General features: G+C 37.9%; 1 protein-coding gene across 5 annotated transcripts in view; it reads right to left on the bottom strand.

Moving 5' to 3' along the window:
• LOC131070929 (sister chromatid cohesion 1 protein 3) overlaps positions 1-13,447 on the bottom strand; it is a 101,579-nt gene extending 88,132 nt beyond the window's left edge. For 4 of the 5 annotated variants that reach the window (XM_058006616.2, XM_058006617.2, XM_058006618.2 and 1 more), the window contains exon 1: positions 12,765-13,447. In XM_058006616.2, the coding sequence (XP_057862599.1) occupies positions 12,765-12,891 (127 nt within the window). In that variant the 5' untranslated portion in view covers positions 12,892-13,447. The remainder of the gene's footprint in view (positions 1-12,764) is intronic. The other variant, XM_058006621.1, reaches the window with a different exon arrangement.
• Between the last annotated feature and the right edge of the window lie 1,206 nt (positions 13,448-14,653).

Here is a 14,653-nt window from a genome sequence, read left to right as displayed (position 1 = left end):
TCACCAGATTTGGCACTAACTTCATTACATTACAGTCCATGCTTCGCTGTAAGGTGGCCTTGAGACGTATGATTGTTGGTGAGGAGTGGTCTTCCTCATCCTATGCTGCTACCGCTGCAAGGACAGATATGGCAGACTGCATTTTTTATGAGGGAGGCTTTTGAACCCCTTGTGATGAGATTGTGAAGGTAAGTTTTTTATAAATTCTACAATATAAGTTTTTTTTTAATAATTTATTCATCATTTTCTCTTATTTGCTCATTTTTATAAATTACACAATATTTGCAATTTTGCAGTTTGTTAAGCCCTTGGTGGTTCTCTTGCGAGTTTCGGATGAGGAAAAGCATGCAATGGGCTACATATATGAGGGCATGGATAGGGCCAAGGAGGCCATCAAATCCATCTATGCAGGAGATGAGAGCAGGTATCATCCCATTTGGGATATCATTGATAGGAAATGGCATAACCAGCTTCACAGGCCCATCCATGCAGCAGCATATTATCTAAATCCGACATTCCATTTCAGCCCTACTTTCAAGGTGGATGAGGAGGTTCTTAGTGGGTTGTACTCAGTCATGGAGAAGATGGCACCTACTGGTTGTATTCAGACCAAACTTATGCGAGAGATACAGTTGTTTTTAAATTCTCAAGGGGAGAACTTCTCTCGTACTATCTACAAAGAAAGTAAGACAACTATGATGCCAGGTAAAAATACATTCTAAGGCATAATTTTAATTTTATATATATTGTTAAATGAGAGTCGAGAGTGAGACTAATTTTTTTTTATTTTTCTCATTTCAAATTCAGATAATTGGTGGAGCTTTTTTGGCCCAAAAACACCAAATATTCAGAAGTTGGCCATTCGCAATTTGAGCCAACCATGCAGCACATCTGGTTGTGAGTGCAATTGGAGTATGTTTGAGCACATGCATTGGCTGACATCACCCCTATTATTCTAGATGAGGTTGATCCTGAAGCCGAGTGAGCCACTGAGACAGAACCTATTTTTAGTGAGGACGACATTGATTGGGTCGACCAGGCAGATGCAGAGGCTGAGGCTGTAGCCATGGCAGAGGAGGAGCAGAGAGCACGAGTAGAGACAATAGAGTCAGAGGTAGACAGTGACACAAATATTTCTGATGTTGATGAGGGTGGCATGGTGTCACAAGGAGAGGCTATGGTTGTCGAATCATCCAGGACCTACCTTAGACACCTTCGCAGGGGGGCCGAGGCCGAGGGATGCAAGCTCCTCTGAGCCATAGGCTTGTAGTTGTTTTTACTTTTGGTATTTGTATGGAACATTTGATCATATGATGACATGGATTTTTTATTCCATGAGTTTTGTAATATTGTATACATTTGACAATATTTATATATCTATATTTGTTATTTCCTTGAGCAGCTCAGCTAAAATTTGTGTTTATGCTTATGTGATTGATGCATACTTGTGTATGTAATCAAATTAGCTTCTATTTGATGATGTTATTGTGTCTTTAAGGTGTATTTAATAAAAGGTGCATGAAACAAGTTTTAAATCTTTAAAAATCTCTAAATTTCTTGAGTTTTTCACTTTGCCGAGTCCAACCGAGTCTGAGCCGAGTTTTGACGCCGAGTCCCCAATCCCGAGTTTTGACGCCAAGTCCCCAATCCCGAGACAATTCGGCCTTGCTGAGTCCGAGTCCCGTTTCTTTGAAACAAACAAGTATCAAACCAAACACCTATGTGATAAACTTTATTTCAAACTTGGTGGGAAATCCATCCACATACGGACAGATCAGTCCTCAAAACATCCGCATTATCCGTCCTTCTCTTCACTTGGTGGAAATTTGATGCCTATCCGGATAACTTTGAATTGATTTATCCCTTCCGTTGTAATTTTTCCCTCAAGTGGAAATCCAATCCCCATCAGGATTCATCATCCTTGAAATTTTGTTTGACTTGATCACCATTGGATGGAGTGGAAATCCGGACACCATCAGGACTTTGTTCCCAACATTTGTCCCAACATGTGATAGGTAATCTTAGGTTCCAATTATTAAATTGTAACACCAATTCTAAAAATGTGAAGGTCCGGATTGAAATCTTGAAAATTCTCCTCAAGAAAACCTGACTTTCAAACTTAGGATAAGTCTGATTGCAATAAATAAGTCCGAAGACACCCCTGTAAACTTAGAAAATCAAGTATTTGGAGCCCAAAATTGAATGTCCAGGTTTGAAAACACTCAGAAAGTGACTGATTTTTTATATCAAAGTTGTTATAAAAGTCTGATTTTCTGAGGACTGAGTCTGAGAATGCCTTCCAATATCTGAAAATACTCATAAAATGGTGTATTGAAGTCTGATTTTGTGATCTTTAAGTCTGAATGCACCCTCTGAGAGTCTGGAAATAGCTCCAAAAAGTCTGAAGACACTCAGAAAATGATGAATATCAATGGCTGGAAGTGGTCACAGCCATGTCACATGCTTGCATTTGAATTATTTCACCCCTCAAAACTCATAAATGGTCACATCTGGGCACAACTTTGTGGCTGGAAATGAAGTTTCAGTCAGAAGACAACCTGGAATACTTAGAAAAATGTCAAAAATGGGGTCTGGAAGTATACCACAAGCCTGCAAATACTTGGAAAGAAGTGTAAATAAGTTTGATTTTCAAATTTCAAAGTCTGAATACACCTTCCAAGTCAACAATGGTTGCCCAAAAGTCTGAAGACAACCTGCCACATTCATAAATCAGTTACTTGACAAGGTTGCAGCCATGTAGAATGTTCATATTTGACGAGTTTTACCTTCCCAATGTTAAAATGGCCAAATCTGGGCAAGAATAAATGGCTGGTAAAAATAAATAAGTCTGAAGACAAGTCTGAGAATGGAGTTTCAGACTTATACCAGCGATGGCACACTCAGAAAATGGCCCAAATCACTCCAAAATTGACCTCATAACAACAACGCCCAAATATGGAGGGCTGGAAATGAAGATCCAAGTCTGAAGACAACCTGAAAATGAAGCTTCAGACCTACACCAGCAATGGAGTACTTAGAAAAATACCTCCAAACCACTCCAAAATGGCTTCCCAATGAAATCGCCCAAGTGTGTGATGGCTGGGAGTGAAAAGTTAAATCTGGAAATGCACACTCCAGCCAACAATGGTGCCCAGGTAAGTTTTAGCAATGGTGAAAAGCTCAGGTCTGAGTGTAATGGCAGCCCCTTAGCATCAATGAAGCTCAGAAATATCACCAAAAATCACCCCCAAAGTGAAGCAACCAGCTTCCCAAACAAAATCGTAGCTCCTCTAATGGTGGCGCCAACTCCAAAATCGATAAGTGTGACATAAATAGCCACCAAACACTCAGCAACTCCCCTCCAATGGTGACGCCCAGGTCTGATTGGGCAGAAAACTCCTTTCAATCTGCAACTCCAGCTCACAAAAATGGTGTCCACTGGACACTTAAGCAAAATCGCCTAGCTGGGAAACCTCTAACTTGCCTTCAATCTGCCACTTGACTATCACAATCAACACTTATAATATGATTTTAATGCTGGGCAAGCATACTTAACACATTTTCACCTTGAAACTTCACCACACAAGCAATGTGGGATAAAACTTTGCCTTTATAACAGCCTGGTGGAAAATCGCCCTGTGTCTGGATAAAAATCCACATGAAAAATCACCATACATCATCTCAATTGCCTCTTGGGGAAAATCGATCCCCATCTGGATGATTATCTAGATCAAAAATCATCATAAGTCACACTTGGGGAAATTTGCCATTCATCAGGATAGTCATCCGCATAAAAATCCATCAAACTTGATCATAAACTAACCTAGGGGAAAATTGTCCTTCATGTGGATGGGAAATTTCATCCAGATCAAATCCATCTGCATTCCAGGGGAAAAACGTGGATCATCAGGAATATTTCCAACACCAGGTCAAAATTTTAGCCCCCTAGTGGAAAATCGCCCTCTATCAAGATCTTGAATGGGGGAATAATAGGGTCCATCATAAATTTAGGGGAAATTCAATTCCCATCAGGATTTTGAGCGGGGGAAAACCATGGGTCATCGGAAATGTGGGGGGAAAAGCACCTCCCATCAAGATTTTGAACTTTAGACCACTAAAACATGGATTATCATAGGGAATGTAATGATTTTTCCACTCAAAATCATTTGGACACTTCAAATTTCATTAAAACGACCAAATTTATCAAAATTTGAGTGAGAAAATAGGGATTCCATCAGGATAAAGTGCAAATTTGACTTGAATTACCTCCTAGGAGCAAGAAAATAACCCCTAAAGGACCTCTTGACACTCAGGCGCGAAAATATCACCGATTTGAACACATTTAAACATATTTACGCTCAAATTTCAAGGCAAAATTGAAACTCAACACTTAGCAAGAATAAATCAAAACCCTTAGGCAACCTGATACTTAGGAGCATTTTAACAAATTAACATCCTCTCAACATTTTGACTAACATCCTCTCATCAGCAAAGGCCAAAACTAGGAAACTATCTGCTAAACTAAGGCAACTAGGCAAAACACCTACCCTAAAAGCAAAAAAGTGGGGGTCCCCATTTGCAATGGGGCGATGTGTGAAAACGTCACAACACCACCTTTGTTACAAAATACTAATGAAATTCTACATAGTCAGTTGTCATGCATTTTTTGTCCCATATATGAGTCTAGCACTATACAAGTAGTGCTCTTCCATTATCATCAAAGCATTTCATTCTCAATTTCTCATTCCACTCATATCTATTTTGGTTAGTATCAAGTGGCACAAGAGAGAATAATGCTTAAAATTAATTGCCCTGCCATTATCCTGTACCCTCATTAGTGCTTGATGAACTTTCCCTTCAATATATGAACCAAAATCATATTCAATATTAACATCAATATTTTGATTTCTCATGGCCATCAATATCAAATTAGATGGCATCCTATCCTGTGCATCAATTCCCAATATCTAGCATATTGCAAAATATGTGTTGACAAAATAATTGTGGAATTTTGCAAGCTCAAAAGGCTCCTTTTTTGAATCATAGATCGGTGCCCTTTTGTTATCCCATTCTCTCTTTCTATAATGGGGCACTTCATCTATTTTTGAGTGTTTTACTTCACAGCTCATATTCCTTCTCAAATTTTGCCAAGTCAATTTCTACCAAAGCTTGTCTACTGAGATTAAAACACTCAATAATGAAAAACCTTTTGATGTCCACTAATACTGTACCATCACTCCTGACTGTCCTAGTGGCAAAATCATACCTTATTGACGAAAATCTAATCAAATCCACTTCAATAAAGACATCACGAACAATCAATCTAGCCATGTCAAAAAGCCAAGGGTTTGATAATGGGGTAGGCATGTCCCTAATCCCATAGAAGTAAGAAAACAATCTCCACCTCGAGATAGGTATGAGGGCATCTCTGCAATTGGCACAAGCATCATTAAATTCTTTCTTTCTACTCAAATCCATGTTAGATTCTAGCAAAATGCCTAATATATCTTAATTGATGGCCTTTTCTTCTCCATCTCACCAATGACCTCAACTATGCTAGTAGTGGACTCAATTTCACTAGGAGTTGGTTCTTGCTTTTCCGCGGAACTAAAACTCTTTTGGGTATGACATCTCCTTGATTAGTGGTTTCAGCTGAGCTAACTGCAAGCTCTCATCTACTAGGGGTTGGCTGCTTTTCCTTTCACGAAGTTTCAGTCTTTTTGGGTGCAAGCTCCTTTTCCTTTCCTGAGGATTCCCCTTTCTTAGGCATTTTGGTTGGTATAGATTGGCTAGGGTTTTATTTTCTTTCTACTTGCCCTAACGATTTCAAAGTACCAAAGCAAAATAAATGCCAACAATTTGAATTTAGCATATGTAATATCCCAGTAATTTTTTTTTTTGTTTTTTAGGCCAATAACAATTCATCCACAACAATTAACCCGTTAAGGTTAAAGGAATAATCCAAACAACTGAAAGAGAACCCTTCCACCTTTTGTTCACCGAGAGCCCGGACTGGGAGGGTGAGAGCATACAGTGTTCCAGGGATCGTTAGCAACAATAATCAAACTGAAAATTACAATGCATGGGCGGCAAGCCAGCCCCTTCTGCTTATCCAACAGGGTAGAAACCAAACTCTTCGCAGTAAACCGACCAAGGGAAAAATTACAAGAAATTGAAGTTCAATCACTCTACCGCGTATTTCAGTGGGAGGACATTACATTAAGCTATCACTCTACCGCATATTTCAACGGGAGGACCATTATATTGAACTTATCACTCGACCACTTATTCAGAGGGAGGACAGAGTACAAAAACTGAATTACAAAACTTAGAAGGCGGCAAGCCAGCCTCTTCCACTTATGCAGTGGGAGTTACAAATGAAAGCAGAAAGAAGGGATGATCAGTACTACTGAAACAACCATACAATATAGAGATGAGATGAGAAGTTAATTGCAGATTTCTACAAGAAGACTGTAATTTTCTGTTACACTGATCTGCAGGCTGAAAGTACAGTTTCAGCAACCTATGGAAACATCAAAACACTCATAACTCACTCATTTTTTACCCAAATCACATGAAATCAATCCCAATCTCCCAATATAACTCTAACAATAACATCCCAACCAAATTACAACTCAAACAAACCACTATTCATTTGGCACGCATCCCAAGGCAAATGCAAAAACCCACGTTATACCCTGGAAGTTCGATTTTGTCTAATAAAATCATTGCTCAATCAAAACAGCTAAAAACTGACACATTGTATCGCCATGGCATGGAAGGAAGAATGAGCCGGTACCCAGATGGATGGAGTCGCCTGGTTAAGAGATGTGAGCAAAATTCACTTTCAGCAATCCCGCGACCAGCAACCAAAAACACTCAAATCCAACATCGAACACTCCATAATCTGCAACTCATTAACCAATCAGCAATGGGAACACAAGGGCACAGCTAGGTACTATATTGCAAGTACGAAACTGAGACTCAGCTAGGAAGCCAACTTCGAAGCTCAGATTTTCAATAGCCAAACCGGCAGCATAACGATGCAATTTTCAAAGATATGGAAATGGGAGCCCAAGTCTCATATTTATAACTCCACACACCTCAAACCCAAATGCCATTTCCTTCAATTTCAACGCTTTCTCATTTGCATTTCGCTCCACTACATGTGGACCCCAAGAATGGCGCCATTTCCCACAAGTCAACTTCTCACGCCTAAGGCAAGGACCCACGTGACACTTAGGCAAATATTAGAGATAAGTTATAAAAAATATAATATCTTTCTCAATATTTCGATATCTCATAATAAACATGAAATTCGCCAAGAACTTAGGAAAAATAGGCATTAATCCCAAATTTTAATAAATCGGTCGTCAATAATCAGATTAATTAAATATTAAACCTTAGGATAAGGAATTAATATTCAATTATTTCGCATATGACTCTGGTACTGATTATTAACACTGCTAGGATGAAACTGAGTCAGGACGACCACCAAAACTGCTGCAGAATCAGAACCCTGTCTACTGCCAAAAATAGAATTGTGCCACACTGCCACTTACTAAAAATAGTAAGTCAAGAACTAATGCTCAGAAAAGCATGATCATCGCGTCCAAAGGCAAAACATGGAGAACTCAGTAGTACAGTAACACCAGAATGACCATTCCCTGACTTACTAAAAATAGTAAGTTCTCGTTTCATCAATGCTAGACCCTCATTCTTCATTCCACCTAGCCTACGGGTCTCAGGAATAGGCTAATGGACCACTGAGAGAGTGTCAATGAGAAGGGGACATTACAGCATACCATAGAAATGATTCAGGGACTTACTGACTTGAACACCTTTCTGAAAGTCCTAACTACACACCTAAAATATCCTTTGTCGTTGCAAAGCCCAGTTTGCAAGAAATTCTCGAGTGCAATGTGAGAGAAAAGCCTACACTTGCCAATTTATGGCCACTGAACCACACACCTACTAATGTCTTGTCTGCATTAACTCAAAGCATGCAGCAACTTTGAATTTGGTAACCGTATTCATTTTTGAACTTGAGGCGTTGATTATGAAAAGTCACATGCACATGGACGGCTGAGATCAATCACTTTAGTTTGATTTTGTGAGTTGGCGCTTTCTTTCTCCACTGTGGCACCCTTTTTGACTATTGTCGCCTCCACCCGGAGCCCACTCGAAGACACGTGACCTTGCCCCACATGACCTTGCCCCGCACTCTCGCGAGATCTTCATGCCGCATAATTACCTCCACAGGGACGTGGTGTAAGCACTTTTCTAACCACACATTGGCCTTTCATCCCCACATTCATGTGAGTCACGAGGCCATGTAAATACTTAAAACCTTAAAAATATTTACTCGACCATGGGGCTTTATGAAAGCCAAAAATATTTCACCCATTAATGACTAGGGAACCAATACAAGGGGGTGGTTTCCACACCATTAAAAGGGGCTTGAAAACAACTTAAAGCCGTAGATGACCTAGACAACCAGTCAACGAGGAAGTAGAATAAAAGATGGAAGATGATCAATTGGGACCTAGAGGTTTTTATACTTAGACAAGTTTTTGCAACCCTAGTAACATTCAAAAGCAAACCTAGACAAATCTCAAACAAATTTTGACTTTCCCAACAATGGACATTACAATAACATTGTTTAATAATAGTTTTGTAATCTTTCCATCCATCAAAAATGGACACACCTATTTTGAACTATGTATCCTTGATTGTTGTCAATGATGCCTCTACTTAAGCTATCTTCTTCACCAATAAGGTGGTTTACACCTTTTCATACCCAAGACTAACATAAACAAAAGGTCCATTGGCAATGGTCGTCACCGTATCTTGCCAATATGGTAATCTAATGAGGTTGAAAGAAAGCCCATTGCCATAAATGCAACGAGTGATGCTCTCATCTGCAATCTCCTTCACTTAATTCTTTAAGGCCTTTTCCAATGGCCTCTTCTACACAAAACATTCTCTTCTTAAGAAGATGGTGACAATGGCATGAAAGGATGTGAATCAACTATTGTGATAAGACACTAGGAGGTTTGTGCAAGTTTTTCCTAGCAAGAGGTTGTGCTCTTTTCTTTGTTCCATTACTTACCATTTCGGCATTCTCTTGTTCTTTAATACGTCATTATTTGTTGCCAAATAGGTGATGATACATCAAATTTAGATGAACTTAGGCAACAAACTAGAAATAACAACCATTTTGCCTAAACCTAAAACAAACATAACAAGACAGCTTAAAAGTTAAAAAAAAATTGACATGAGCAACCACTTATAATGTAAAAAAAGTTCAATACAATATTCAAAACTTACCCAAAAAAACATTTTAAAAACTTGAAAAATATTTTTAAAAATTACTCAAAACTTGAAAAAAAAATGAAAGATTCACTCTCCTTCGATATTTAAAAACTTAAATCTTCTTTGTGCAGCTATTCCTCCATTGTTAGTGTAAGTTTAACTGTCCTAAATCCCTCACCTTCGAAAAAAAAATGAACCAACCTTCAAAACCCAGTAATTGCAACTTGGAGGGAAAAAATACAATTTTGGTCTTTTGTGTTTGTCAAATGAGTTGAACAAAGTGTTATGTCCTCATTTTAGGACGAGTAGATGCTTCTAGGTTAGTTTTTTGTTTCGAAAAAATTGCTTTTTGTTTAAGTTTTTGGGGCCCAATGGTCATGGGTCCTCTTGAGTTCACTCAAGTTCATCCCAAGTTTGCCAAGGTAATGCCCAAGCACCCCATTGTCCCTATGTGTGAACCCAATGTACCCAAACAATACCTTGGGCAAACCTAGGGCCAATCCAAGACCAGACCCATATGCAAACCAAACCCATAATGCTACAAGGGAGTTCCTAGTGAACCCAATAACATAGGTGCCAACCAATGCTCAAGCTTTTTCACATCCACATCACCTCTGAATGACAAAATCGCAATCTTTGCTTCAGCCTTGAACTGAAGTGTCCTCAGTCAACTTGATTCACCATGATATTGTTCCGTTTCTTCTAAGAAATGGGCTTTCACCCTGCTCTTGATATCTTCCAATTAGCATATCTTATCCATGAGAGCCTCCATTGGGTGAGATATGCTTGCAACATAAACTTCTAGCTTGACAAAATTACATCAAGGATTTCTACATCTCTTCTCATGCTTCCTAGTTCTCTCTTCCAAATATGATATCCAGTATCTCTTTGCAAAAGCAACAGAGCTTTTCCACTCGATCTTGCTGTGTGCATTAACCTACAAAATCACTCACACCAACTTCCACCAAAGGGAAGAACTTACCTGATACCAGTCAGATCTGTAAGCTACAATGGCTATATGGTTATACCATACAATATTCACCAGCATATAGATTGAAAGGAAGGAAATATAAACTGTACATTTTACGCAAACAATTAAATCTGGACTTGAAAGGAATACCGAATATGAGAGCAAACAACAAAACAATTGAAGGCACAAGGATTTTTAGCTTAGAGAATCAAAATTCCAAGAGAAAACTCCAACAGACCCCCTTACCCACCATCTGTAATGGCAACTACAATCTTAGGCATCTTGGGCACACAACAAGCCTAAGACAACGATACTCACTGCCTAAGATCACTTACAACAGTTCTGTAACACTGTCTTCCAGTTCTATTTGACCTATTTCAGTCTAATTGTTCACTTGTAACCTATGCTGCAGCAAATAATTATTCTTGGGAATAAATCAGCAAAACAGAGACGAATTTTCAAAACTATGTGATTTAATTGGGAAAAAGTTGAATTAGGGTTAGGGTTTTTGAGGAAAAAAAAGTCTCACGGCCTTAAAAAATTGTGAATCAAAAAACTAAGGTTAAGGTTAGGGCTTCTGGAAAATAAGTTGGTCAACCTCAAAAAAAAAATCAAGAAAAAAAAGGGTCAAAAAATCAGCTTAAATTGGCAACTAATCATTGTGTGCAGTTTCTGGCATTTTAGTTAGTCAAAGTCTGCAATTTCATCACCAAAAACTCAGCCAGGGCGATCTTTCTTGCATAAGTCACAATTTCTGCTTCTATGGTAACCTATGAATCCTCTTGGAATTCACTTCAATTCCTTTCCTATATGTCTCTTCTCCATTTTTGCAACAGGCTAAATAGGCTTGCACAGGCCCATCAGGAATTACAGAGATTGCCAGAAGTCAGAGAGCAGGGATATTCAAAGCATTTATCGGCATTACAGACCATTTCTGGACACATCATGAAACCACCGCTCTCTGCAGTAACAAAACTGTTGCAGCAATTGGTGAAACCAACAGCTTTGCACTCTACATAAAAACTCTTAATTTTCTTCATTTTTCTGCTTTCTCAATCGACATAAAAAACACTAATTTTCTTCATTTTCTCCTATTTGATCCTTTTACAGATCAATAATCGAGGAACGGACCAAAGTTATAAGTGTCAAAGTCAAGAAATCAATATCATTAAATCAGGCTAACATAGTCACATATCAATGAGAAAAAGTGAACATAGATTCACAAGTACAGAAGTACTGAAGAGTACAAAAGTGCAATGACCTCAGAAGAAATTCATCAATTCCAATTACAAAATCACTGAAGTAATGCTCCATCTCCCATTCCTCCACCATTTACAGAAGCCAATTGATGCTTGTCAAGATCAATCATGTTGTTTTTTCTTTCATTTACTTCTATCTGCATTCGTTATCTAAATTTTGTTGCATTATCAACATTCAACACAGTCCACCAATTAGGTTGACTCTGTTTCCAACTCAAGATAGATTTAAACATATTTCAATACCACAAGCCAACGGAGATTAAACCAACTGAAGGAATCATGTAGGTGAACATGTCAAGAAGCTTACCAGTGTCCATTACCCAAAAGCATTTCATACCATTATCTCTGAAGGCTGCAAATAAAACAGCTCGAGGAAAACATAAACTGACACAGTAACCATTTCTATATCCAGAAAGCAAAAGGATATAACATGCAGATAAATGCCGGTGAAATAACAATGCCTGTATGAGTGGGCTAAAATTAAAAACTTTAAGCATCAAATAAAGCAGCCCAAAGCAAAGATCGGTACAAAATGCATCTCTCTTTAGAGAAACAGGACTACCTTCCTATGATTTATGTTGCTTATCCACAGCATACTTGATTAGTTAAAGCTAGAAAATAGCAAAAGACGGAACAAGACATGAGGCTTCATGGCACTGCCCAACCAAACTCACAAGCAGGCAATGATATCTCTTGGTGCTGTAAAAGCATCGTATTATACCTTTGTTTATAGAAACAGAGCTATCTATTTTATGTTTAAGCTTGCTCGCCGACAGAGCACGTGATAAGCTAAACATAGAAAATATTAAACACTCAACAGGTAATGAATCTTCAAAGTGCTAGGCAATTAACCTCACAAACTAGGCATGGAGACTACAGATTGCTACACTTAGAACCTCACAAATGATTTCAGGGCTTGGTATTCCCCTGAAAAATACCTATCCAAAGCATTAAAGTCTTCGGACAATGTCTCCATGCTGATCCACAGGAAATCACAAAGCAACTAAAATAAGAATTTCTAACAAGTAACCAACAAGAGACGCCAGCTAATTCAAGTAACCAATAATACAAAACCAAATTTCAAAATTAAAAAGCAGTACGGGGCTCATAAATCTGTATTTGTGAACATGGGACCTTAACCATAAGAGAGGACCCACTAAAATTTAGCAAACCACTTAAATTTAACCAAATCCTAGGAGTTTAAGAAAGAACGAACTCACCAACAGCGGCACTGATACTAGCTTCAGTGACCTGATTTTTTTGAAGTTTTTTCTCAAGATGAGCAGCAACCCATATGGTTCCCAAGGGACCTTTCTTGTCCAATAAGTACTGTGAGTAAAACATCATACTCGCTTTCTGAATCTAATCAGAAAATTCTATCCCCGCAAATTACCCAGCTCCTCAGTACGCCAAGACCAAACTCGGACATTCATCGAAGCTTCACATTCTACCTAGAGAAGTCATGAACCCAAAACTCGCTGTCCAGTTTTATGCACCAAGGTCAAAAGCCGCTCCAACTCCTTTCACTATAATCTCACAGCATGAAAGCTTAATGCATATCCCAAGGTAACCAAAGAAAAGGTGACACACAATGAGTGTAGTCAGTAGAAAATGATGTATACACAAGGAGCGTAGTCAGTAGAAACTGAATATTCAGTTCCCGGGGCGATCATCTTTTGGATTGCAGTGTGGGTATGGAGTTAAGAGTATGATAAACAAGAGTCAAGAAGCATCCCATCTGTTGGAAACCTGAAGACTCCTCTCCCAACATCCAAAAAAGCAGGGATGCACATCTGAAACATTGGTTTTATGAAATGAGGAACTCATTCCTCTCCTGCGTTACATTAAGTTCCTCAGAGTACTCACAAGCACTGCCTTACGTTTTAAAGACGTCTACCAAATTTTGTATCATTTTCGTTTTGTTACGTTTCGGTTAAAATTATTCTATATTTAGCTTGATTGTTTTTATTTATTTGTTTCAATTTAATTTAGTTTAATAATTAGTCTGTAAGTGGTTTGTTTTCAATGGATATTCGTAAATGATATGAGTTGAGATTTTTATATGGTTTTTAATTTTGAGTCAATTTTGGTTGATTTTCATCTGGTTGAAAATTGCATTTACGTAGATTTTTATATGATTTATAAATTTATGTCTCTTAATTTTGAGTCAATTTTGTAGATGTTGATTTTCGTCTAGTTGAAAATTGCATTTACGGATTTGATCCTCAAACTTTCAAATTCAAAATTAATCTTAGTCTAAAAACAAGCCCTTTGCAACTAACCTTACTAGTTGACTTGAGCACAACTATTCAAATTTGTGGATCAAGGTTGATCCAAAGTCTTGGTGGAGTAAGGGACAAATATATCTTGAGCAAGACAAGTTCATAGACTATGTGAAGATAAATAGAAGATTAGTAATATGAGGCCCCAAATGCATGTACCTCATTTTGTTGTTCAATTTGGATTTTTCATGTTGATATTGTACTTTGCAATGATGTTTAATATCCCCATTTAGATGTATGGATTATGTGCTTTGGATACACATATTATGATTTTATATATTTGAATTTTGTAATGTTTTAACTTCCTTGTTTTTCACTTTATAAATGATTAAGCTTTTATTATTTATTTCAACATGGTAATTAGTTTTTATGCATCTTTATATCTTAATCATGCTAGTGGTAGATGATTTTCAATAAGATGTGTAGATTGATATCATCTTTTATAGCATATCTTGTTGGTTTCTACATAATGTACTTGGCTATTTTTTATTGTATAAACATGCTCAATGTTTTAGTTGAGTGTGCAAATGCAAGTCTCCTTAATGGTGATTAATTGAAGACAATCAACTTGGACAAAATGCAAAACTTGAGATAGGGAATGCTCTCTATTTTTTGGAATTCAAAGAATGAGAGATCTAATTTTTCGAGTTTTTATATAAAATCGACCCTCTTCTCTCTATATGGAAAGATAATGGAAAAATTTGAAATGCAGGGTCGACTTCGTAATGTAGCCATCTCCCAAAATGGGAGGCGAATTCATTATGGAGTCGTGCTCCAAGAATACAGCTAGCTTCACCAATGAAGAAATTAGTTTTACAAGGCATATT

The sequence above is a fragment of the Cryptomeria japonica genome, chromosome 1, assembly GCF_030272615.1.
Source record: "Cryptomeria japonica chromosome 1, Sugi_1.0, whole genome shotgun sequence".
Lineage (NCBI taxonomy): Eukaryota > Viridiplantae > Streptophyta > Pinopsida > Cupressales > Cupressaceae > Cryptomeria > Cryptomeria japonica.
This window is presented reverse-complemented; position numbering and strand designations above follow the sequence as displayed.